The 26,331-nt window shown below is 40.7% G+C and overlaps 1 protein-coding gene across 2 annotated transcripts in view; it reads right to left on the bottom strand.

Annotated features, from left to right (window-relative positions):
• Window positions 1–912: 912 nt before the first annotated feature.
• The window catches only part of CDIN1 (CDAN1 interacting nuclease 1), a 232,779-nt gene continuing 207,360 nt past the window's right edge, over window positions 913–26,331 (bottom strand). For both annotated transcript variants that reach the window (XM_052646662.1, XM_052646664.1), the window contains one exon: window positions 913–2,190. In XM_052646662.1, coding sequence (XP_052502622.1) covers window positions 2,061–2,190 — 130 coding nt within the window. In that variant the 3' untranslated portion in view covers window positions 913–2,060. The remainder of the gene's footprint in view (window positions 2,191–26,331) is intronic.

Genomic DNA, 26,331 nt, shown 5'->3' with positions numbered 1-26,331 from the left:
AATCTAGGAACATCAGTCCCCCCAACACCACTCCTCCAACGTCTACTGAAAAGTAATACACATTATAATCACATTAGTTTTTATGTTGTATAAAGCTTAGTTTTAAATAACTTTGTAACTTTATCATGGTATGTACAGTCTACCGCTGGTTTCTTTCCCACTTTTCAGGGCCAGATTTAAAAATCTCATCCATAAAGAAAAGGTGGTGCCTTTGCCAGAGAACGCTGGTACCTTCTCCTAACATATTATGTCAGGGTGCCAGGTAGGAGCAAGCACCTCTTTCATTTTTTAAATTTATTTGTGCCCCTTCATCATAAATTTGTTTAATGTAAAATAAACAAATCCTTGATGAGGGTTTAACAAGGTTTTCAGCATCTGTGCAGATCCATGTAATTTACTCCTAAAGAAGAAAAATCAGTTTAAAGCATGCCATGAAAACTGCTTTTAACAACAGTTTGGTCTAAGAGTGTGCGTGTGTGTATTAAGACAACAGTGGTTCCCAAGTGTGAGTGTGTGTGGTGTGTATTAAAAACAACAGCACTGGTTCCCAATCATTCTGTTTTACTCACAAAACCTGTATGGTGAATTTTACACTGAAGCACAAGTTTGCCTGATAATACCATACCATTTCATCATCTCCCTCTTTCTTGTTTAATGCAACCTACCACAGAGATAAAATCCATGCCTGAACCCAATATGTTTGTGTTCTTCAAAAGCAAAGGCAATAGGCAGACGTCTGCATACCCTCTTAGGTGCAAAATGAACAAAGTACAGACAGTACAGTTAAGTCTTTTGAAAGAACCAAGCAATGCATATAACTTGAGGGTGTTTGTAAAAGTTACATTTTTACTAATACTTCCAAACTCACTCAATATTATAAAGAATATTATTTTTTGTCATCATGGGGGAAAATTTTATTAAATACATTTTTGGGTATGGATTAATTTTTTACCTTCCTAAAAGATAGGTTTATAATGAATTTATAATGATGTTTTCCTTCAGATTGAAATTTGGTTTGTAGTATAAAAAGTGAATAAATGAAAGTGAACAAATACAAAACTTCTTTTATTTTGCTAACCTGAAAATCGCTCTAGGTTTATTTTTGGTACACTTAATTCATTCAAAGCCGAACTTCCCTAATGCCTAACTTATGGGAGATATAAAGCAGGGCAAAGAATGCACTTTTGAAAAATTTTACTCATAAAAATACCAACTACCATCCATACCTACAGAAAACTAGTTGTGTTTAAAAATAAACTCTTTTCAAGGCTGGCCCCGAGCTTCAGTTATCTGCCCTCAGCCCCCAATCCAAAAGAGAAGCATGGTTTCCAGACACAACATAACTGATACTTTTAAATGAGATAAGTGGAAAATGTTTTGTGTTCAAACAAGTAATATAAAAAGAAGAAATTCTCATCAAGTATATTTTTTTCAGCTTGGCTTACTGCCATAGACGTCAGGAAACCATAAAGACTGGACAAAGCAAGCGCAGGCTCCCAGCAAGATCAGCCCCTGCAGGGAGCGAGAAAATCTAGTTGTAGCCTTCACGACTTTGGCTTTGCTAGGACAGTGAGAGGTTATCCCACGACGGTAATGCAATCCTGGGTATCTGGAAGTGTACATGAAGAGAAATGGGGAGGGAGACAGAATGAATTCAGGCTTAGCCAAAAAATAAATAAGAGGGCAATTTGGTAACTGGGCGGAGAATTGAAAAATCACACCTTTCAGTCTCCACATTTTTCCTTTTGTTCAGTATATAAGGAGAAACCATCCGGAAGGAAGAAAGATTATGACTATCTATAAACTAACTGTTTGACAGAGACAGAAATGCTGATAATGAGTGGGTTGTGTCTGTAGTTCTTGGCTGTTCCCATGAGCAAGGGATGAAGGAAAACAGAAACTCTTGATATGTTTGTCTAAAGAGGTAGTGGTGTGACCACGGGCAGCGAGAGTTCAGCTGAAGTTCAGGGCAGATGTTGCCAGGAGTTTACGCTGCAGGAAAGTAAAATTGCTTCCGGATTCACCTTCTCCTCCCAGATTCTCTTCCAGGATCGTCAGGGTCAAGCAACACTGTGGCACAAGGTGACGATGTCAGTGGGGAAGCAGGCGTGGAGCAGGATGCCCCTCTCCCGGTTACAGTCCAGCTCCTGGATAAACCCGTACCAGTAGATGACTAAGCCTGGCCCAAACCTGCAAAAACATGAGAAAATAACACACACAGGCAGTATTGACATAATTCCAGAAAAAGGTAATCACTGATGCATGGATAAGATGACTAAATGACTTTACACAGTTTTTGTTTTGGTTGCTATGATTCTGACTGAAAGTAGCTGAACTTAGACCAAAACGTTTATTTAATGGAAATGTTACCACCTTGGATGGATTTGTTACCTTTTTCTCAAGGAACGTGAACTATTTCACTACCCTGATTTCCTCTCAGTCAGGTGTTATGCTGACTTAGCTGATGAAGGATAAAACAGAGTTGCAGTAGCACGGAGCTGGGGAGCACCAGGCTTGGGCTTTTAGTCTATTAACATTCAGGGGCACAGCTGAGCACAGCTTCCTCGGTGGCTCAGCTGGTAAAGAATCTGCCTGCAATGCAAGAGACTGGAGTTTGATCCGGGGGTCAGGAAGATGCCCTGGAAAAGGGAATGGCAACCACTCCAGTATTCTTGCCTGGAGGGTTGCCTCCATGTAGAGGCGCCTGGTGGGTTACAATCCATGGGGTCCCAAAGAGTTGGACATGACTGAGCGATTAACACTTTCACATTCAGAGGCACCCTTTTAAAGGTTAAACTTACCTATTTTCAATTAAGTGGAAAAAAAAAGTTTGAAAAGTAATATTAAAAAACGAAATGGCTCAAAGTCTTCTTACAATATACCAGTAAGGCCAGAAGTTTCTTCTGCCCTATTCTTTCTAGTCTAAAAAAAACAAAACAAAACCACACATACACACATATGACAACTGGGATCCTACAGAGAAATCGCTTGACCCTCCTCTCTCTGCACTACAATTTCTTTTAAGCTTGAACATGGCATGAAATTTGGCTGTAGGTTCTTATCACAAAAACAAGGAATAATGCCATGTAGAGTTGAGAAAAAGTCTCGACAGATGCAGGCTTAAAACCTCAGTATTTCTAAATAATGCGTCCGAATTATCTCCAATTTAGTTAGCAGCACACTCAGGAAGTAGTCAGCAGGAAGTTGAGACCTCTAGGTTGGGTTCATAAAGATGTAATCATTATCAATCACCATGCACACAGAGATGTTTTGCACATCAGTTTCACGTTTTTCCTACCAAGAGTACTTAATTAAAGGGCAGCTCTACTTTTGGTGTTGTGTTGCAGGAATTTTACAGTGAAATCATAAATTATGAATGTTGGGTTAGTAAAAGGATGTCTAAAAACAGAACTGCTTTCTGTATTCTGACATTACAGCGGGCTGAATTGAGCTAGGCCAAAAGGCTTTTTCCTTCCATGATTTATTATATGCTGAAGTGTACTTGCCAAAACAAACAGTACAGGATGGGCTGTGAAATACTGTATGCACAGGAACAAGTTCAGTTGGATATCGTGGGATGGTTTATTTGGGGATTCACATCAGGAAGGTAGCCAAGCTGGATGCAAGATTAACTGAAACCTTTGCATCCTCGCTGTGCAGGGACAGAATCCTGAGATGGCGGCTCTCAACAACTGAACATATTCGGGGGATGGGGTGGGGGTCACAGGAGCCATCCAGAATGCAATGCCTTGGAGTACCAGGCCCTGCCAACATTTACCCTCAGGGCTGACTGCACATGCTTTTGTTTCTCAGTATCTCTGAAGAGTCTCCTTTGTGGTCAGAAGAATCAGGCACCTAAGGTGGCAGGTATGCACACCTCCCCCCTCTGCTGCCACTCTTCCCCACTGTGCTTACTTGCCCATCAGGTGAAGCTCACACCTAAACAAGGTATTGCTTCCATTGGGGTTTCTTAGTAACTCTCAATCACAAACAACTGTCTGCAATGGATACCACTTGGTTTCTTGATTTCACAAAGAGCTCTGTGACTAGTATCAGATGATCTTGGGTTTGTCAAGACAAGTCTGGCAAAAGCAGGAAGATCTGTGATTCTGAGGGTCATGCCTGAGATGCCTTTAAACCTTCCGGTCAGTAAAGCAGCCCTGAGTCACAGTCTCGAGAAACCTAACTAATGTTAACCTCAACACATTTCTCCTGTTTTATTACGCAGCCATTCTGGAAGCTGTGATGTTCTTTAGAAAGGTGCTCATATTTTTACAAAGGGAGAAAAAAAAAAAGGCAATCTAACCAGTCATGGAAAAGAACAAAAGAATATATAGAGGTCATAAACAACAAGCCCAGTGTTTTAAAGATTTAATAAAACAAAAACACATATCACCAGCACTGAGAGAGTGAGAGCAGTCTGCTCTTTACCTGAATCATAAGCCAAAGGACACAAGGCATGACGGCTCTTTACGAAAAGGGCAATTTCTAGGCATTAAAATCAGGCTGGGGAACACCTCGATGACCAAGAAAGTAGACTTGTGTTTCACTTGTGAGGCAACAGATGAAATCAGCAACCAGAAACTGTTTTGCAAGATTGTGCCTCTGGATTGCTTTCATGTCCCAGCTATTGTAAACACTGCTGCAATGAACACTGGGGTACACATGTCTCCTTCAGTTCTGGTTTCCTCAGGGTATATGCCCAGCAGTGGGACTGCTGGGTCATAGGGCAGTTCTAGTCCCAGTTTTTTAAGGAATCTCCATATTATTCTCCATAGTGGCTGTACCACTTTGTATTCCCACCAACAGTGTAAGAGGGTTCCCTTTTCTCCACACTCTCTCCAGCATTTATTGTCTGTAGACTTTTTGATGATGGCCATTCTGAGTGGTATGAGATGATACCTCATTGTGGTTTTGATCTGCATTTCTCTGATAATGAGTGATGTTGAGCATCTTTTCATCAGCAGATGAATGGACAAGGAAGTTGTGGTACATATACACAATGGAATATTACTCAGCTATAACAAGGAATGCATTTGAGTTAGTTCTAATGAGGTGGATGAACCTGGAGCCTACTATACAGAGTGAAATAAGTCAGAAAGAGAAAGACAAATACTGTATGTTAATGCATATATATATAATTTAGAAATATGGTACCAATGATCCTGCATGCAGGGCAGCAAAGGAGACACAGACATAAAGAACAGACTTTTGGACGTAGTGGGAGAAGGTGAGGGTGAGATGATTTGAAAGAGTAGCACCGAAAGATGTACATTACCATATGTAAAATAGAGGACCGGTGCAAGTTTGATGCACTGAAGCAGGGCACCCGAAGCCAGTGCTCTGGGACAGGGAGGGGGGTTCAGGTTGGGGGTGACATGTGTATACCTGTGGCTGATTCACGCTGATATACAGCAAAACCAATCACAATACTGTAAAGTAATTATCCTCCAATTAAGATAAATACATTAAACAAAAATAAATGGAAGATTGTGAATCTGAACGTTTCATGTAGTGGTTTGCTAGGAGGACTCTCTAAAGGTAGCAACACAGATATTTGAGCTATTTTTAGTATATATGGGAAATGACTCATAATAAGGCTCTACCACCCAAATCTTTGTTCCCTAGCTTCTGGGTGATATTATATTAACTTGGGTAATACCAGCTCTCTTGTGTAACTCAAAAGCTCTGACAATATATCTTAATTAATCAAAAACAAGGAAATATAACTTCCCTTTGTAAATAGAGATTGGCAGATGAAGGCTTTCAAATTATGTAGTCTTTGAATGACAAAAATAATGGGGACTACAGATGGTGACAAGTTTGGAAATTTAATGAGAAAACGAGATCTGGCCTTGTTCCCAACACCTTGAGTGCATTTCTGATGTTTCTCCAATAGCTCAGGATCTAGAGATTATCAGATGCTGGCAAGATAACCTTTCATCAACTTATCCATTTATGAAGAGGCTGACCATATTAAGCAACCTTGTATGATCAATTCCTTGATTACTGGAACTTACAGAAGGCAGCATGTGGGCTGACAATTTGAAAAACCAAGCAACCTATCTCTAGTGTTTCCATCTGAAAAGGTGTAAAACAGGGAGAGAACCAAGACCTAGGAAATTTTTATGTCGGGCAAGTACATGCTTAGGTACCTAGAGATTTCACCTTTTTTGATGTCTACTGGATAAGAATGAGATCACTGGGAAGGCAAACACAACCTTTGTGACCAATAAAAATCAAAGAGACTATTAACAGAATTTAAAAGAAAATAGAGTCCCTGGATATGAGCAAATGTGCAAAGCAGAGGGTTGGTCTGCTATTAGGACTGCAGCCCTCCCTACCAGGCTTGAGATACTGGGTAATGGGATGTGTATGGATCTCCAAACTGACTGTGTAAACACATTTCAAGGTTGACTATAATCTGGAAGTTACTATTTCCATGGTCAAGTAATATGACCAAAGCCTCCAAATGATTTTAAAAACTACTGTGGAGCACAGCCTGGAATATGAGTGAGTCTTGAACAAGTAATTTTGCCTGCAAATAAAATACTACCAAATTAGCAAAAATAACAAATACCTCTTGAAAACATGGGAGGTGAAAATCAAAAGCCATGACAGACCTTGAGGGTATGAAAAATAAAGCTCCTTATAAATAATGACAACCTTATAAATGTGTTTCTCTGGTTTCCTTCCATTCTAGAGTAGTTAGAGAAATTAAGTAGGAGACGAATGAAAACTGGGTACCCTTTTGTAGGTTTTGAGCATATGTATCTCCATATGCTTCACCATTTGTCTCTCTGCTCTATTGTGACCCTTTTGAGGGCAAAGAGCATGTTTCACTTACATTTGTATCCTCTAGATCTAGCACAGTACCTGGTACATGACAGATACCCTTGGAAAAGATGGAAAACACAGTATTAGTAATAATAGAATCAGACAGCTTTGCACTGGTTACTGGATCAGTGGCCACCTAGACACAGGCAAGATGGAAGGGCTCCGCCATTGCCATGGTTTGGTAATTTTATTAGTGACCAGGAAGGGCATCCCAATGGCATACTTACAGATCACAGTGCTAGTCACAGTAACAGTTACAACGTTAATTATTAATAATATCACAGCACTGACTATGTGACAGACATTGTTCTAGGCACTTTACATGTGTGGATCCATTTAATTCTCAGATCAGCTCCATGAGGGAGGAAGTTATTGTCTACAATTTACAAAAAAAGAAACTGAGGCACATAGAAATTTAAGTATCTTGCCAGAGGTCATGTAGCTAAAAAGTAGAGGAATCTGCTTTGGAAGCCAGGATTGGCTGGAGGGTCTGTGATTGTCTTGCTATGATGTAGTGATCGGTCGACTAAACACAGTATTAGACTGGTAACACAGTATTAGACTTCAACCAGAAAAAGAGCAGAGATGCTCTATGCACTGGTCAGACCACACCTAGATTGCTGTGGAGGGTTCTGGTGTCATATTTTAAGGTGAATATCTCTAGTCTGGAACTGATCTGGAGGAGAACTCTAGGATGAGTGAGGAAGCATTAGAATAACAAAGCATATGCGACTTGGAAATGGACACTTACAGTGGTAATATGCTCACTCACGACCTTTGGATTTTTACAGTGCTCCCGGGAGAAGGACCTGGATTCCTGGTGTAGCTCTTGAGCACAGATGTAGGGCAATGTTTGAAAGTAACCAAGAATCAGATTTTGATTCAACATGAAGAACAATCACTGAGTGAGTTTGGAAGTAGATCTTTCCTCAGTCAAACCTCCAGAGGAGACCACAGACCCTGGGGCAATGTCTCGAGTGCAGCCCGTGAGAGCAGGCAAAGAGGGTGACTCGGGAAAGCTGCGCCCATATTCCTGACCCGCCGAAAAAGTCAGATAACAAATGTGCCTTATTTTAAGTCATTTCGTTTGGGGCAGTGTTTTATATAGCAGTAGATAACTAATAGATATACCTGCACCATAGACTTGAGTACTCAAATACCATTCTTCAACATATGCAGTATGGAGAGTCCTGTTGTCTGCAGGTTGTCTTTTGTTAGTTAAACTTGAACCTAGACTATACAGCAGAAGGAGTTACCGAATGAGATTATCAGTAAGTAGAAACTCTTTCGGAGAAGGCAATGGCACCCCACTCCAGTACTCTCGCCTGGAAAATCCCATGGACAGAGGAGCCTGGTGGGCTGCAGTCCGTGGGGTCACTAAGAGTTGAACACGACTGAGCGACTTCACTTTCACTTTTCACTTTCATGATTGGAGAAGGAAATGGCCGCCCACTCCAGTGTTCTTGTCTGGAGATTCCCAGGGACAGAGGAGCCTGCTGGGGTGCCGTCTGTGGGGTCGCACAGAGTCTCTGACAGCAGAAACTCTTTATCAGGGCAAATCTCAGATACAAAGCAACTCTGTCCTATTACGCTAACAGAGCTTTTTGGCTCCTGACTGACTATACCCCAATTCCCCTCCCTGCTGTGTATCTAGGATGCTGGGGTTTCCCAAAGAACTAGAGAAATCATATATAAAATCAAGAATTCTGCATGTTTCTCCCAGTTCTGTGGTTTTGGTGTTAAACTTGGCTTACTGGGCTTCTGAAGCTGCAAAGAGAGGGTGGAGACAGGATGTGGGATGTTGGTTATAGGCACAACTCTTTGCCAGTTGAGGTGACTGTTGACAACTAAGGAACAGACATTTTAAAAAATCCAGTTGGGCTAATCCAAGCTTGTTGGGTGTTGGGGCAAATCGATTTTGTCAGGCTCAACAGGTGCTGAGGACAATCCAGGAAAAACAAATGCTGGTTACATTTTGTTCAGTTAAAAAAGGCAGCTCAATCTGTAAGATATTTTTTAAAAAATTGTCAACAAAAATGTTTTAAAAATGGTATTTCAGAGAGTAAACTCTTAAGTTTTTCAGAAAAATTTAGCTATCCTCAGATAATCTCTAAGGTTGTCAGATTATGAATGTTGGACAGAATATGGCACAAATTATACATCAAGTCTTCCACAACTCTCGGAGAAACTCAGAGGCACAGATAGAAAATGTGGGCTCCCAAATTCATGAAGAACTTGCTTATTTCTTTTAAGCTATATAAAAAAAATACTCTCTCTTCCTTGTCATGCCTCTGTGCTATCCTATAACACAGGAATTAGGTGGATGGTAGTTTTACTTATGGAGAAAAGAGAAGACTACTAACTTTCTATTATTAAGACTTCTGTGAAAGAGGAGAGTGAAAAAGTTGGCTTAAAACTCAACATTCAGAAAGCTAAGATCACAGCATCTGGTCCTATCACTTCATGGCAAACAGATGAGGAAACAATGGAAGCAGTGAAAAACTTTATTTTGGGGGGCTCCAAAATCACTGCAGATGGTGACTGCAGCCATGAAATTAAAAGACGCTTTCTCCTTTGAAGAAAAGCTATGACCAACCTAGACAGCATATTAAAAAGCAGAGACATTCCTTTGCCAACAAAGGTCTGCCTAGTCAAAGCTATGGTTTTTCCAGTAGTCATGTATGGATGTGAGAGTTGGACTATAAAGAAAGCTGAGTGCCAAAGAATTGATGCTTTTGAACTGTGGTGTTGGAGGAGCCTCTTGAGAGTCCCTTGGACTGCAAGGAGATCCAACCAGTCCATCCTAAAGGAAATCCATCCTGAATATTCATTGGAAGGACTGATGCTGAAGCTGAAACTCCAATACTTTGGCCACCTTCAGATGTGAAGAACTGACTCATTGGAAAAGACCCTGATGCTGGGAAAGACTGAAGGTGGGAGGGGAAGGGGACAACAGAGGATGAGATGGTTGGATGGCATTTTCAACTCTATGGACAGAAGTTTGAGTAAACTCTGGGAGTTGGTGATGGACAGGGAAGCCTGGCATGCTGCAGTCCATGGGTTTACAAAGAGTCAGACATGACTGAGTGACTGAACTGACTGACTGACTGAGGTATCCTCTTCAGAGAGGCTGAAATGAAATGTAAATGCAGGAATTGAGAGATTTCCAATTGCATATTAGATATCATTTTGCTAAATTAGCCCCAGTAGCCAACTCCCTGGTTGGCTCCCTACACCCCATTTAGCTTCTATTTCTCCACAGATTTCAGAGGGCCTGTGATCAGACATGGAGAAGGCGATGGCACCCCACTCCAGTACTCTTGCCTGGAAAATCCCATGGATGGAGGAGCCTAGTGGGCTGCAGTCCATGGGGTCGTGAAGAGTTGGACACGACTGAGTGACTTCACTTTCACTTTTCACTTTCATGCACTGGAGAAGGAAGTGGCAACCCACTCCAGTGTTCTTGCCTGGAGAATCCCAGGGACGGAGGAGCCTGGTGGGCTGCCGTCTATGGGGTCGCACAGAGTTGGACACGACTGAAGCGACTTAGCAGCAGCAGTGACCAAACATAACATCTATAAAGATGTTGTTTAAATACAAATTAAACGATTCCAGTACCTAACAGCAAAGAGGTAACTAACATTTACTGTGTGCTTATTATGTGGCTGGCAGTGTTTCAAGTGCTTTTATGTATACAGGCTAATTTAATATGCACAAGCCAGCCCCTTATGTGAGAAGGAGTAGGCTGTGTGTGCTATGATTATCCCTATTTCACAGATGAAAAAACTGAGGCAAAGAAATGGTCAGAAATGTATCTCATATTTATGGAAATAACTTCGCTTATCAATGGTTTCAGCTCCAAGAAAAAATAACTATGTATTAAAAAAAAATCAACACACTTTTATATCTCTTTTGATAATATGAAGGTGAATGGTGGTGGGATTCATATTCAATTGTACAATTTGGGTATCTACATAGAATAAGAGAAAACTCATGACACTGATCATATCCTTGTTTTCTCAATGAGCTGCATTGCTATAATTACACTTAAAAAAGGATTCTAATGCATGAGGGTTCTGCAATATAAATCTGGATCAAGTCAATAAAATAAACAATTTTCATCCGAAGGATGACAAGAGGACTATGGAATGATTTGATGATGTTAGTCAAGTTCTTCGTCATGAGGGTCTTCATCAAACAATAAAAACAAAACCTAGTTGTACTGATTCAAAATCTTTGTTCCCAACCCAAACTTTTTCAATTCATAAGCAAATAGGAAACTCCTCTCCAAAAGAGGAATAGCAGAAAATCTTTTTTTTTTTCCCTTTCTTATTTTGAGTTGCTGTGTGGGGTCTGAAGTATCTTCTGAGGATGTGTGCAGACATGTGGCTGTTGGAAGTCAATTGTTTCACCATCTAAAAGACTTGCATGTGGTTTTTATGAAGAATGCATTCTCAAACACACAGTCCAGGATGAAGGAGAAATATAAAACATCTTGTAATTGTTTTAAAATAAACTCTTACACTGTTTATTTAGTTTTAATCTGTGCGTTGTAGATTGGTTATGCACTTGTTAATCACTGTTGTATGTATCTCCAGACAGAGTTGTAAATAACTTTTCAGTCCAAGTGAAATATGCTTGCACATGTTTATATGCAAAGTATGTGTGTATTTTGCCTGTGTATAAATATGTGTACAATAATAATAGATTAGTGATCATGTAATACAGCGTCTCAAGGTTCTGGCACTACGGTCAATTTCACATACAAAGCAAATATTCTTTTTTTGGTAATATCTAGAGATGAAGTAAAAATATAAATTGATTGTTTCATTTGCTTTTTTTGGCTTGGCAACTCTGTTTGCAAATTGAAATGACTAAAGAAATAGAATCCTAGTTACAAATATTCTTGCTGGGTTTATGGATCTTCATGATTAAAAATGCAAGTCTATATCTTTGTAACATCAACTTACTGTCTATAATCTTAAAAATAAAAAAGGAGACTATGTGAGAAATACTGATTCACTTTTGGCTTTTATGCCACATAGAAAGTAAACAGATAATATATTATTTTGAAGAAAATTTAAAATGTATATAAATACACAACCACAACCACCTGAAATTCTCCTTGCTGTTTATATAACTCAGCATTTTCATGTCTATATTAAATTGTCTGGAAAAGTGCTTAACTTCCACTTCACTTTGTCCTGTGTTGGGTATTCTTAGATGCTCTACTAACAGTCTTTCTTGCCTATAGGAAATCTCTCCTCAAAAGAGAAAAATTGAGGTAGGTGGGAGAGAAAACAAAAGCAGAAGCTTTTTCATATTTAATCCATTGTTTTTAATATCTGTTTCCTTGGAGAAACACTACTTCCTGGGTCTCTGCATTTGCCTATTAAGAATTTAATGTAAGCCTGCATATATTTAAGTGTAAAAATAAGTTATCAATTGAGTAATAATAATAATTGAATAAATAAGATGCCAAAAGATCACAGTGCAAGAATAATTAGAACAATAACATGATGTTCTAGAAGTCTTCATAGACAAGGCAAGTTCTCAGCTATGCTGCATTTATTCATATAATGGCCTTTTAATTTTCTCCATTAAACCCATATTTTTGAGAGAAGAATGAAGATTGGGACTAGAGGTTCTGAGAGATAGAGAGGGATGGCAGAATCAGAAATATATTGAGATTATTTTATTGTGAAACTAGAGAATGAGCTTAGGTATGCTAGCCCTGTTTTTTTGTTTCAAATGAGGATGTATGAAGTGGATAGTACAATGTTTCTCCTTTTTTCTCCAATGGGATGGAAAGAAAAGAGAAACACCAAATGCAGTGAAAGAAACCAAACAATAAAAAAATCACCAAGTACCCAAGGTCATATTTGCTTTGAAAATACTTAAGTAGTAAGAGTGACAGGACACTTCAGGGGACCTTGGGTGCAAATCATATCTATCTCTCTAGAATTTATACCCCAGCCTTCTACCAAAAGTTGGGGTAGCTGACAAAATTGGTCGTGTGAATTATTACATGTTTTCTCAGTTATTTCCCCAGAGAACCATGCCAAAGGCAAACCCATCATTTCAGCTGATTTAGGGTTTGATGTCAGAGAATTTATAATTGACACGACAACCATAATGGAAAGCGATCATCACGCTGGCAACACATGGGGCTGACGGTGCAACAGTCCATTTCGGTATTTGCCAGTGAGTCAACCATGGACTTGCTCTCATAAACGTTGAGGGGATTTCTGAACTTTTATTACCAACTTCCTGAATACTAGAAATCAGAAATTATAAAACAGAAACTGTTTTTATCACAAAAATCTTGCCAACTTTTTGCGCATAGTCTTTTATTATTAGGTAGAGGGGGAGGGGGCCTCTGTTTCCTCAGCTCAGTTCATGGAAGATCACAGGGTAACCCGGAGTTCAGTCAGACGTTTATCTCAAGACACAAAGAGATTTATGGGTTCTGGATATATATACGTCTGCTTAAAATAAAAAAAATTATCGGAATTTTCATCCTTGGCAAAGTCAAGTAACTAAAGGATTAAGGCTGATACATGTTTGCCCTATAAATCTATCATTAACCAAATGTGACACAATGCTTCAGGTATGTCAGATCCCAACTTGCTCTAAATGTGTAGTTAAAATTTTCTTTTACTCATGATAAATCCTTCACGATAAGGAAAGTCTCTCTGGCTAAATCATCACAGTCCTCAAAAGCAAACTTCTCAATTTTATAGATTCATAAAGGCAAATGCTGGAAAGAGGAGAAAAAAGAAATGAGAAGGTAGAACCATCCATGTCATTAGGAAAAATGGCCTGGTAAAGAGAAACAAACAAACAAAAAATATCTCAGAAAAAAAAAAAAAAGAATAATCCAGCCTGGCAGTTATTAAACAAACACTTTTTAGAATACAAAGTTCCGTGAGAACAGCTTGTATTTCAGAGGCACGCAGGAGTCAACCAATGCATATTGGGTGAGCGGATACATGCATACAGGAACGAAAACACGACAGGGCCCCTGCCTCAGGGGAAGCTGTGGACGCTACCATGGCAGAGGCATCGCTTTGCTGACAAACGTCCGTATAGTCAAAGCTATGGTTTTTCCAGTAGTCAGGTATGGATGTGAGAGTTGGACCATAAAGAAGGCTGAGCACTGAAGAACTGATGCTTTCAAACTGAAGTGCTGGAGAAGACCCTTGAGAGTCCCTTGGACAGCAAGGAGATCCAACTAGTCAATCCTAAAGGAAATTAACCCTGAATATTTTTGGAAGGACTGATGCTGAAGCTGAAGCTCCAATACTTTGGCCACCTCCTGCGACGAGTTGACTCACTGGAAAAGACCCTGATTCTGGGAAAGACTGAGGGCAGGAGAAGACGGGGGCAACAGAGAATGAGATGGTTGGATGGCATCATCAAATGAATGGACATGAATTTGAGAAAACTCAGGGAGATAACAAATGACAGGGAAGCCTGGCATGTTATAGTCCATGGGGTCACAAAGAGTAGGAAACAACTGAATAACAACATTTGGGGGAAAAAATCTTTTGCTGATACTCTCCACCATGTAGGGAAGAAAAATCATTTTTAAACATGAGAAAATGAGCCTTAAAAACATGACTGAGTTGCACATTCTGAAGAGCTAGCTCCCAGAGGGGCTATTAGGAATCCCTGCTTTCCAGGTTGCTATGGAGGAGATGATGCTGCGGCTTAAAACCTGGTAGAAAACAGAAGTACCATTCCCTGGAAGGGCCACTCCTGGTGGCTGAGGTGGTGACTGTAAGGTGGGTGGGAACTGACTACTAAGAAGAAAAACTAAGCACTTGGGAACCAATCGCTGCACATAGGTGGCTCTCTTGAAATACAATCAATTCAGGTAGGCTTTTGTTTACAGTAGCTTTTATCTAGAAGATAAGGTTGTAAAAACATCAATCAAAATGAAGTACTACTGTTCCTGGCCATATCTCAGCAGGTTCATCTGTTTTATTTCTTCCTCCCTTTCCAAATACCTTTAGGTGTTTAAGATGAGTGAAGAGATTTCAAACTATGAAAGTGAACTGTATTTGTGTAGGACATGTGGGTTTGCACTCTGCGAACCACACGTGCCATCGATACGGTGCCTGTAGCATTCTCAGGCCCAGGTGGAGTCTGTATTCCTATTGCTTTACTTTCTAATAATACGTAAACTTTAAAAAATGATCTTTACACATTTGCAACAGTGCTCCTTTAAGAAAAACAAGGATCTGGTGGCTTCTATACACTGGGTTAAGGCTTTTAGTTTATTTCTACCCTTCCCCCCAAAAAAGGTACAATAAAATAGCAAATTAGAAATAGAATATTGAGCTTGGGAAACAAAGAATGCATTTTCTGGTTAAACTGAACTTAGAAGGTCAATTGTATAGTTAACAACATTTTAAATTTAAGCCCATAAAGATCCTATTTGATTTTATTTTTAACTGCATTACTAATTTAACACCAGATCCATACAATGAAGCACTGAGGCAGGGACGTTTCCAAGTGATAAGGGCAACTGTGTTGAGGGAGTGAAAAGGCACGCTGGCCCAACTCCAGAAGACAGTCACCAACAGGGCGGTGAGGTGGGCAGGAGACACCTGACTGCCCAGAGCAGACAGACGCACGGGAGGCAAGTTGAACTGATGTCACCTGGAAATAGACCTTAAATCTAGACACAGCCAGCAGGCTCCCCTGGGCTGGATGCCGGTTGTGCTGAAGGTCTGCATGGTGGAAAATATCTTATCTGTCCTTCTGAAGGTTTTGAGTCATTCTTCAGGGCTGGGCTTTGTGAATCATTCTTCTGACTGATCCCCTTTTAAATACAGCTAGAGGAAGGCATTCTAGTAAACGTGAGGCCCAATGTACCCATTTCAGATTCAAGTCTCCTGGATTCAAAGAATACCTGATACCATCCTTGTCTTCCAGGGGCTTTTAGGAGTAAGGCGGACAAGTAGGTTAAAAGGCAGTGGTGTTGGAGAAGACCCTTTAGAGTCACTTGGACTGCAAGGAGATCAAACCAGTCAATCCTAAAGGAAATCAGTCCTGAATATTCACTGGAAGGACTGATGTCGAAGCTCCAATACTTTGGCCACCTGATGCGAAGAGCTGACTGATTAGAAAAGACCCTGATGCTGGGAAAGATTGAGGGCAGGAGAAGGGGATGACAGAGGATGAGATGGTTGGATGGCACCCCTGACTCAATGGACATGAGTTTGGGCAGACTCTGGGAGATGGTGGAGGGTAGGGAAGCCTGGCGTGCTGCAGTTCATGGGGTTGCAAAGAGTTGGACACGGCTGAGCAACTGAACAGCAACAGAGACAGATCTGGAGGACAGACTGCGCGAGAACTGTGCAGAAGGCCCTGCGGTGGCCCCGAGGAGGGGAGGGAAGGCTCGAGCAGAAGTAAGGTGACCTTGGAGTCTTGAGGTCAGGTTTGCTCAGTGGTAAGGCAGGGAGGGTGCTTCTGGTGGAGGGAGAAACACAGACAGGGTGATGAGCAAAAGCCTGGGGGCTTCGGGGGCAGCTCAGAAAAGTTCGGAATCAACAAAGATCATGGGCCTGGCAGAAGACACAGTTGGAAAAGTGGGGTGGGAGTGAGGCCACTGAGGGCCAAAGGGGTGGTGCACAAGTGGAGGGCCTGTTCCTCCGGATCCACGGAGCACGCACACCAGCCCTTTGCCCCAGGCTAATCCTCTTTTATGAAACCCAAATACCCGGGGCCATGTTTCTGTATGGAATTTGTGAGCTAAATATTTACTTTGTGTGGGGCCAAAGTATCTACTACAGCTCACTTATTTGGGGGTAAACACATTAGAGAAAAGTATACATTAAAACAAATCTCTCTCCCTCCCCCCATTTCCACTACATACAGAAAAAAGACTGCCATTCAAAAAAAAAAAAACACACACAGCAAAACCAAGAAACTGAAAGCTATATTGAGGGCTCAGCTTTCCACTGTCGCTGGGACAAAGTACATGTATATAAACAGTCACAGCCCAGCTCCACGGGGGTCCCTCCAGCTTGTATTCTTTGAGAGGTCTGCGGGCAGGAGGTGACTGGCCAACAGTTTCCTTAGTGACTTACACAGCAACCTTACTGAACTTAACAGGAGTCATTAGCTACATTTTATGAAGATAAGGACTTCCAGGAGTGAGTTCTACTCTGGTTGTTTTCTGATTAAAAGCAAGACAAGGGAGAGAGAGCTCTGCCAAACCTGCAGTTTTACTTGACAAACTCTGCGGCTCTGAGTTGGCCCCAGGAAGGCCACTAGGACTGGTGCTGTGGTTTGACTCCATTCGAGTTGAAAGCAATCTGTCAGTGTGGAGAGGAGTTACAGAGGTTATTTTAAACATTTAGTTCAGCTTTTGACTGTCTTCTTTTAGAGGCATTCCTGGCTGCAAACTACCTCATCCTGGGTGACATAAGACAAGCTATTGAATGAGGTTAGACTGAGGTCCCCACAGTCAGAGAGCTGGTCCATCCGTGTTGCCATTAGCTGATTAATAGGTGTTTATTTTTAGGGCTTGAACTAACAGGCCATGTTAAGGCCAATGCAAGATGATATTTGAAGTAATCTGTGAGTGCCTCGTGCTTGCCAAAGACCTTACTTTTTTTGTGTGGTTGCTGATGTAGCTGAAGTCCTTGTCAGACCAGTAACATTTAATGTCAAAGACAGAAAACTCTGCCCCCACTCCATTATAAAGAAGGCCAAGAATAGATCCATTATCACTATTTAAAAAAAATATTTGTTGAAGGAAAAAGGAAGATAAATATGACCTACCCGTTATGGCAGCTGGTTAAGTACAAATTCTCATCCAATAATAAATAATGAAAATGCTTAATATTAGGTCTGATGCCTTGCACAAACAATACCTAGGCTTACCATTTATTTTTCAATATTATGACTGCAGACATATGTCATTATAAAACATAAAATATTTCATTATAAAACTTGTATTTATGGAATTTATTTTGATTTATGAAATTTATGATTTTAAAGGATTCAGAAGCAAAATGAACTGGTTTGTCATTGCCAAAGTCTAAGTTTGAGAGATGTAACAATTACATATTTATTTTTGTTGAATGTTTACCTCCCTTATAGACATATATTCCATAAAAGCAGTGTCCTGTCTACTTTACCATTACTTGGCATCTGGTGGTACAAGGCACGTATGTGCGTATGTGTGTGTTCTCTGTCGTGTCTGACCCTTTGCGGCCCCATGGACAATAGCCTGCCAGGCTCCTCCATCCATGGAATTTTCCAGGCAAGAATACTAGAGTGGGTTGCCATTCCCTATTCCAGGGGATCTTCCCGACCCAGGGATTGAACCTGTGTCTCCTGTATCTCTTGCATTGGTCGGCGGATTCTTCACCACTAGCGCTACCTGGGAAGCCCATATGGCACATCGCAGATGTTGAGTAAATATTGGCTGAATTAATGAATGAAAGGTAGAAAAGTTACACAGAGGGTCTTTGCACAGCTATTATGCTTAGATGTAGTCTAGATCTTGAATCTAATGACATACAAAGCATGGGCTCAATAGTTTCAAAAACAGTGCTATTATCAATATTTGCTTTACTTAAGTCATTTGCCTTGGTAAGCTTTCCTACTTCCCAAAGCAGGACAGCCATTGGTGTTGACTGGCACAGTAAAGGGGGGAAGTGAAAACTACTGTTTTTCACACTTCCTACCTTTTCTTTGAGCAAATCTTTGCTGGGATATTTTTACATGGAAATAAGACAGAAACTTCTCTCTTTAGTTTGGATTCGTCACCTCAGCCTTTGTGGTGCAGAATAGTGCCACTCTAGCACTCCTTCCTCACCTTTGGTGGGGAAAAAAAAAAAAGTGCTAGTTGCTCAGTTGTGTCTGATTCTTTGCAACCCCATGGACTGTAGCCCACCTCTGTCCATGGAATTCTCCAGGCAAGAATACTGGAGTGGGTAGCCATTCCCTTCTCCAGAGGATCTTCCCAACCCAGGGACTGAACCCAGGTCTCTTGTATTGCAGGCCTCTAAGGAAAGCCCTTCTTACCTTTTAGGTGGATACAAATCCACCTCTAGCCATACTTCTGAGTGATAACAGCTCTGGGAAGGAGGTATTTAGAATGTAAGACTGGGAAAGATTGCTGGCAACAGTCCTGATTACTGCCAAAGTCTGTGTTTGAGACTGAGAAGCAAGGGACAGTTTTATTTGAACTTCACAGAAAGACATGGAAGATCTTAAGAGTCCCAAAGTCCTGTCTGTAAAGCTGTTATGTCCCTAATCAGATCAGCTAGGCTCCTAACAGGGACACATATGGCAATTTACCACCACGATTTCCCCAGGGAAGCAACCCCTGTGTTTTCTGTCTATTTTCATGATCTACCCAACACAGATCAATCACTCAGAGATCCTGACACATTGATAACATCCCTCAGGCTTATTTGCAGACCAAGCACTGCCTTACAGAAACAGATTACAGTCACCATTTGAAATAATTCTTTGATCTCACCCAAGATTACACACTGGTTCTAGACTGGATCTGTCTCTGGTAGGACTAATAGTCCCCACGTCATAGGCTGAAAACTCTTCACTCTAATACCTACAGGTGGTCAGATACTGCTCTCAAGCTCTCCAGCACAAGATAGGACATGTCAGAAGAAGACGGAAATAACCTTCTCAAGAAAGAAGGATATCACATTTGGGGCATAATTTTAAGAGGAAGCCTAATGTTAGACTCCTAGGGTGAAATACAGACTTTGTTTTAATTTAACTGAGAGATGATTAACAAAAGAGGTTTGTTCCCTGACTGAATCTCACTTATTTGTTAGAATTAATGCCATTCATTCTGCAAGTATATTCTACTGTAATATTTTAACAGCAAACGTTCTCATTTTGCCGAGATTTACCACTTACAAATTTCAAACACATACCATGACAAGCAGAAAAGGTCACAGAAGATTTAGATAACCTCAGATATGCAGATGACACCACTCTTACGACAGAAAGAGGAACTAAAGAGGCTCTTGATGAAGGTGAAAGAGGAGAGTGAAAAAGCTGGCATAAAACTCAATACTCAAAAAACTAAGATCATGGGATCCAGTCCCATTACCTCATGGCAAATAGATGGAGAAACAATGGAAACAGTGAGACACTTTATTTTCTTGGGCTCCAAAATCACTGCAGATGGTGACTGCAGCCATGAAATTAAAAGATGCTCCTTGGAAGAAACTACATGACCAACCTAGACAGCATATTAAAAAGCAGAGACATTACTTTTCCAACAAAGGTCCATCTAGTCAAAGCTATGGTTTTTCCAGTGGTCATGTATGGATGTGAGAGTTGGACTGTGAAGAAAGCTGAGTGCCAAAGAATTGAGGCTTTTGAACTGTGGTGTTGGAGAAGACTCTTGAGAGTCCCTTGGACTGCAAGGAGATCCAACCAGTCCTTCCTAAAGGAGGTTAGTCCTGAATATTCATTGGAAGGACTGATGCTGAAGCTGAAACTTTAATACTTTGGCCACCTGATGTGAAGAACTGACTCATGTGAAAAGACCCTGATGCTGGGAAAGACTGAAGATTGGAGGAGAAGGGGATGGCAGAGGATGAGATGGTTGGATGGCATCACCAACTCAATGGACTCGAGTTTGAGGAAGCTCCAGGAGTTGGTGATGGACAGGGAAGCCTGCTGATTTGCAGTCCATGGGCTCTCAAAGTGTTGGGCATGACTGAGTGACTGAACTGAACTGAAAGTATTGAACATCAGCTCAAGAAAATGGTTTGCAATTTTGTTTGTCGGTAGGGTCAATGTCTTTGGGTAACAGTATATAAACTATCCAAAGTTAAATGATAGTAATTGTTTAAGGCCTTGAGGCACTGGGGACAGTCAGTCTGGAGGATACTTCAGTCTTTTCTTTTTATTTTAGGAAACATGAGGAAAAGCAGATTGTTTTATTTCACTAATCTAGATAAGGCTTAAAGGAGGAGAAATCTTGATTAAAGGAGCAAATAACTAAGCTGTGAAGACATCCCCCCCCCCCCCCCCCCGACTCTTTCTTTTTCCAGGCATGAGGAAATAACATCAATTTACATTTACACAGTGCTTTATGCTTTCAATGGGCTTCCCTGGTGGCGCAGAGGTTAAAGCGTCTGCCTCCAATGCGGGAGACCTGGGTTCGATCCCTGGGTCGGGAAGATCCCCTGGAGAAGGAAATGGCAACTCACTCCAGCATTCTTCCCTGGAGAATCCCATGGACAGAGGAGCCTGGTAAGCTACAGTCCACAGGGTTGCAAAGAGTCAGACATGACTGAGCGACTTCACCTTATGCTTTCAAGGAAATGTTGATTAGGAAGATGTATTTAGGGAAGCTGAGTGAGTCCTCAGAAGCTTATTGGAAGACACTGACCTTAGGACTGAGATCTGCTGAATTGGAATCCAGGGATGACAGAGGGAACTTGGAAAGTTCTGTTGAACCATTTTACCCTATGTTCCCCCTTACATATATTACTCTTCCAGTTGGATTAGAATAAAATGTGAATCTTTACAGTTTACATCTTATCTTGTGTAGAGAGATCAAAGGATTCATTATTATTATTCAGAGAGTATTTAAATGTTATGAATTTGATATGATTGCTAAGTACTATTAAAATACATTTAAGTAATAATTTTGTTTTGAGACTAATTGAGATATTTTACATTTGATGTCATCACTTCTGACAAGCTACTTCTCATGTTGTTCACACAGGCAAACCTTTCAATCCTATAAAATGGGATTTTTGTCAGGCATCCGAAAACATCAGAAGGTAACATTAATTTTTATCTGTCAGGGTGTGCTAATTAGAGTTTTAAAAATTAAAACAAATTATGCCTGACTTCAAGCTACTCATTTGGTTTTGTAAAAAATATAATTATCTTAAAAAATTTTTTTTAATTGAAGGATAATTGCTTTACAGAACTTTGTGGTTTTGCTATACATCAACAAGAATTATATTTCTTTTTAAATGTGAGTATTTTACCTTTTAGGTAAGTAAAAATATATTGGCTTTATTCCAATTTTACAACTGTAAGTTGCATAATTCCTATCAAAAAGTATAAATATAATCACCTTCCTATTTAAGAGAAATATCAAATAAATTGTGCACATTACCTGATTTCAGTCTTTGGCTATAATTCCTAGTAGCTATACATTAGGAATGAAATTAAAACACAAGGACTCGTAATATTTTTCCTTACAGACAGAAGTCAGTTCTTAAGTGATAAAACTGATTATACTACAATCAAACTCTGATTCAGAATTAATAAAATGCATAAATATGTATATGATCATAATAGTATTATGATTAAGAACATATTAACTTATTTAATATTAATTAACCTAATAGATTTTGGGAAGTTAAATATATTATAATCTTAGGATAGTTCTGGATCTAATGAGAGAAGATATTTAAATAACAAAAGACTGAGTAACTTTAAATGTTATGTACAAGTGATTATAGGGAGGTTAAATGGTAAGGGGCTTAGAAGGTAAAAATATCTAGTATCCTTGCTGATGGAAATGAAAATGTAAGTTAAGAAAATGAAAGTATAGTTACTAACTACTGTGCTGTAATTTCTGAAAAGCGACCACAGTTCAGTGGTGTTGAGGGGGAGGTAGAGGAGTGACAGTGAGGGAGATTTCACTAAAGAGTTGAAATTGCTACTTGGTTTTCAAGGCTGAGAGAAGAATGTGAGATTGAGAAGGAAGGGTATGGACAGGGCAAGGATAAGAACACAAGCATTTGTGTCTGGTACAAAGCAGCCTCCCTAGGAGTCAGTTTGAAAATCAGTGCAGTAGGCAATTAAAAGAATGGAACTTAAGGAGAAGATCTAAATGGATGGTACAAATTTGGAAGACAGACATGCAGACAAGATTTGGCTAAGCGAGTAAAGAGAGAGAGGGGGTTTGAGGATGGAAATGGGGGACTGAGAATGTCAGGAGCTATGGAGGAAGGGGAACCAGCCAAGAAGGTTGTGCAGATCCTGTTAGAGAGGTGCTAACAGGGTAGAAGGAGAATCAGGAAAGCGTGGGATCAGAAAGTCAAGGGGTGGGCTTAACAGTGTTAAAGAGAGAAAAGTGGTCAGGGTGCTCACCTGTGCTGCATCTAGTGAGCAGCTGCTGTGTACCAGCTGTTGTCGAAAGACTGCGGAGATGTGGGGAAGTAGAGACCCCAAGTGCAGATGAGAGACAGTGGGAAGAGAATGAGAGCAGGTTAGAGGTAGGGTGGGTGGCAGGTAATGTATGGGTGGCTTATATGAAAAGAAAAAGTAAAAGTTGCTTAGTAGTGTCCCATTCTTTGTGACTGTATCGTAGTTCCATGGAATTCTCCAGGCAAGAATACTAGAATGGGTGGCACTGCAGGGAGATTCTTTACCATCTGAGCCACGAGGGGAGCCCAAGTGACTTATATACTGGGGTCTAATAGGATCTCCTGGGCTTCCCTGGGGGCTCAGCAGCAAAGAATCCACCTGCAATGCAGGAGGCACAGGAGATGTGGGTTTGATCCCCTGGGACAGGAAGATCCTCTGGAGGAGGGCATGGCAACCTACTCTAGTATTCTTGCCTGGAGAATCCCATGGACAGAGGAGCCTGGCAGGCCACAGTCTATGGGGTCACAAAGGGTCAGACATGACTGAAGTGACTGAACACACACATAGGATCTCATACACACAAAACACTGACCTTCTGGGAGCTGTGTCCATAAACCCAACCAGAAGGACACAGACAAAAAGATCTGAATACTGATAGAATAAAAATGAAGGGCTGTTACAATGAGATGATGGGTCCACTGAGGAGGAGTATATCATACACACGGCAGACAAACATCTACGTCTTTGAAATGTGTATACGTCTAGCACAATTTCAGAAACACTACAGTTTATAAAAATTATTAAATAAAAAAGATTAGTAGTATTGTTAAGCAGAGTTAGGAGGAGATAAAGAATGTAACCCAATGTGTACCATTCATTCACACAGGACTGAGAACTGAGATTTTAACTAAAGGAATCAAAAGTTACTTTAAAAATATGTATTTCTGGCTTTGTTGCCTCGAACTCAAATTAAAAATGAAATGAATTTTATATTAAGGACATGCATGCTAATTTAGAAATATTCCTTATTTGTTTCTTCTTAATGTTCTCTTACTTGATGAACACTGTCAGAATTTAAACTCTGGAATCTATGGGAAGTTAGGATTAATAAACTGTGTGTGTGTGTATGCTTAGTCCTTCAGTTATATCTGACTCTTTGCAACCCCCTGGACTGTAGCCCGACAGGTTCCTCTGTCCATGGGATTCTCCAGGCAAGAATATTGGAATGGGTTGCCATGTCCTCTGCTAGGAGATCTTCCTGACCCAGGGATCGAACCCAGTCTTCTGCATCTCCTGCATTGGCAGGCAGATTCTTTACCACTGCGCCAACCTGGGAAGCCCAATAAGCTTTGTATTAGATCAAAATACTTTACAATCCCCATGTCTGGTGTAACTTGTTGATCTCAATTTAATGAAGTTTTACGTAGAATTATTAAAATATTAGCCAATACTACAGAGAAGGCAATGGCACCCCACTCCAGTACTCTTGCCTGGAAACTCCCATGGACGGAGGAGCCTGGTGGGCTGCAGTCCATGGGGTCGCACAGAGTCGGACACGACTGAGTGACTTCACTTTCACTTTTCACTTTCATCCATTGGAGAAGAAAATGGCAACCCACTCCAGTGTTCTTGCCTGGAGAATCCCAGGGAAGGCGGAGCCTGGTGGGCTGCCGTCTTTGGGGTCGCACAGAGTCGGACACGACTGAAGTGACTTAGCAGCAGTAGCAGTAGCCAATACTATAAAAGGTCTTTCGGGTGTTTGTGCAACCACTGTGAGCAGTATGGATTCAGCTGTTTATTTGGTATAAAAGTGAGTCAAACTAACAAATGAAGGGTTAAATTAAACTTTGGGAAAGCAGTTTCTCAGTTATAATAAATCCTGGGTTCAAGAATTATTACTGATTCTTTCTGCAAAAAGTATTTGACCTCCTGTGAGGTGCTTGACTTCCAATTAGCTATCTGCACACAGTAATGGGAACAGTTTCATAGAGAAAGTCACAGGAAAGACAGTTATTAAACTACAATGTGCAAAAAGCCCAATCACCAAGTCCAATCACCAGCTCAGGCTATGATCAGTGACTCTTTCTTGAACTAAAGTATATATATGCATGCATATGCGTATCAGTGTCACTTGCACTCATCTGCCTCAGAGGCGTTCTGGGCTAAGTTTCCCCTTCTATAATGGCTGCTCAATTGAGTAATTACTCAGTTACTATAATGGGTTAGTAAGTCATGCACTCTCAAAATATTAATGGTCATCCAACTTTTTTTCAGATGAACAACTGAAGCCTAGTTAGTCCAAGCGTATGGCCCATCAAACTCTTCTCTTTAGTTAACAGCAGGATCCAGAAGAACATCAGAAAAATTACTAAAATTAGTGGTCATCACTTCCTAGTACCTCTTTTTGGCAAAATTGCTACAGTTATAATTTTGCTATGTTGGGAGCCCAAGTATATGAGAACAGCCTGAGCTGTTCTGTGATTGACTTAACAGGTATTTTCCTCTGGATGGATCAATGACCTGGAACTTGCTCCATGTAATGTTAATCCAGTCTCAGAAATATACAAAGGAAAGAATCACAGAGGCCCCTTTTGGTGAATATGTGCAAGCAAACTAGACTTTACAGGATGGTACTCTGACATCTGGACTCAATCCCATAGATCATTCAGAAAGATAACCCAATCTCCTTACAGTCCAAATAAAACAGCACTTCGTAGTACTTGCTGGTTTCACTTGGGCGGGAAGTCATCCTTGCAGTACCAAGAAAGAAGCATGGAACTATCTTGAAAATGGTGTCTACAGGAACTCCAGCCTATTTCTACAAGAGTCGCCATGGTGCAACAATTATGTTTATGGGACTGCAGGGAAAAATAGCAGAGGGGAGGAGAGATACCCAGTATGTGAAGAAACTGAGAAACAAAGGAGGGATTTACTTACCAAACAGAACCAAGGGGAAAGCTGAGACTGGATAACTCAAGATTTAAGCATTGTTTAAGATGAGATCCAGCTAAATTCCAACAATAACAAACTTCACGAGAGACTGGGATTTTAGCCACAGAATGAGAGATTCTTTTTCACTGCTGAAAAGTAAATATAATAAGAGCAACAGAAAACTTTAGAGCAGACATAGTCTTAAGCATATAAGGGCACCAAGTGTTCATTGAACTTTGCAGTGATTGTTGCATCTTAGGAACACGGCAAGAAATTTACATGTGAAGCTCTTCACAGCTGCTTTAAGTAAGTACCGCTTGCTTTTTTCCCCCTGAAATAACTGACTTAACTGCCTAGATGTCCAAGTTCACTCCCACCACACGCAGAGCTACCACGATCATCCTCCACTGGGCCGCCTCAGCCACCACTTCCACCCTCCTC

This window comes from Budorcas taxicolor, chromosome 10 (genome assembly GCF_023091745.1).
Source record: "Budorcas taxicolor isolate Tak-1 chromosome 10, Takin1.1, whole genome shotgun sequence".
Classification (NCBI taxonomy): domain Eukaryota; kingdom Metazoa; phylum Chordata; class Mammalia; order Artiodactyla; family Bovidae; genus Budorcas; species Budorcas taxicolor.
Note: the sequence above shows the minus strand (reverse complement) of the source record. Positions and strands in the feature narration are given on the sequence as shown.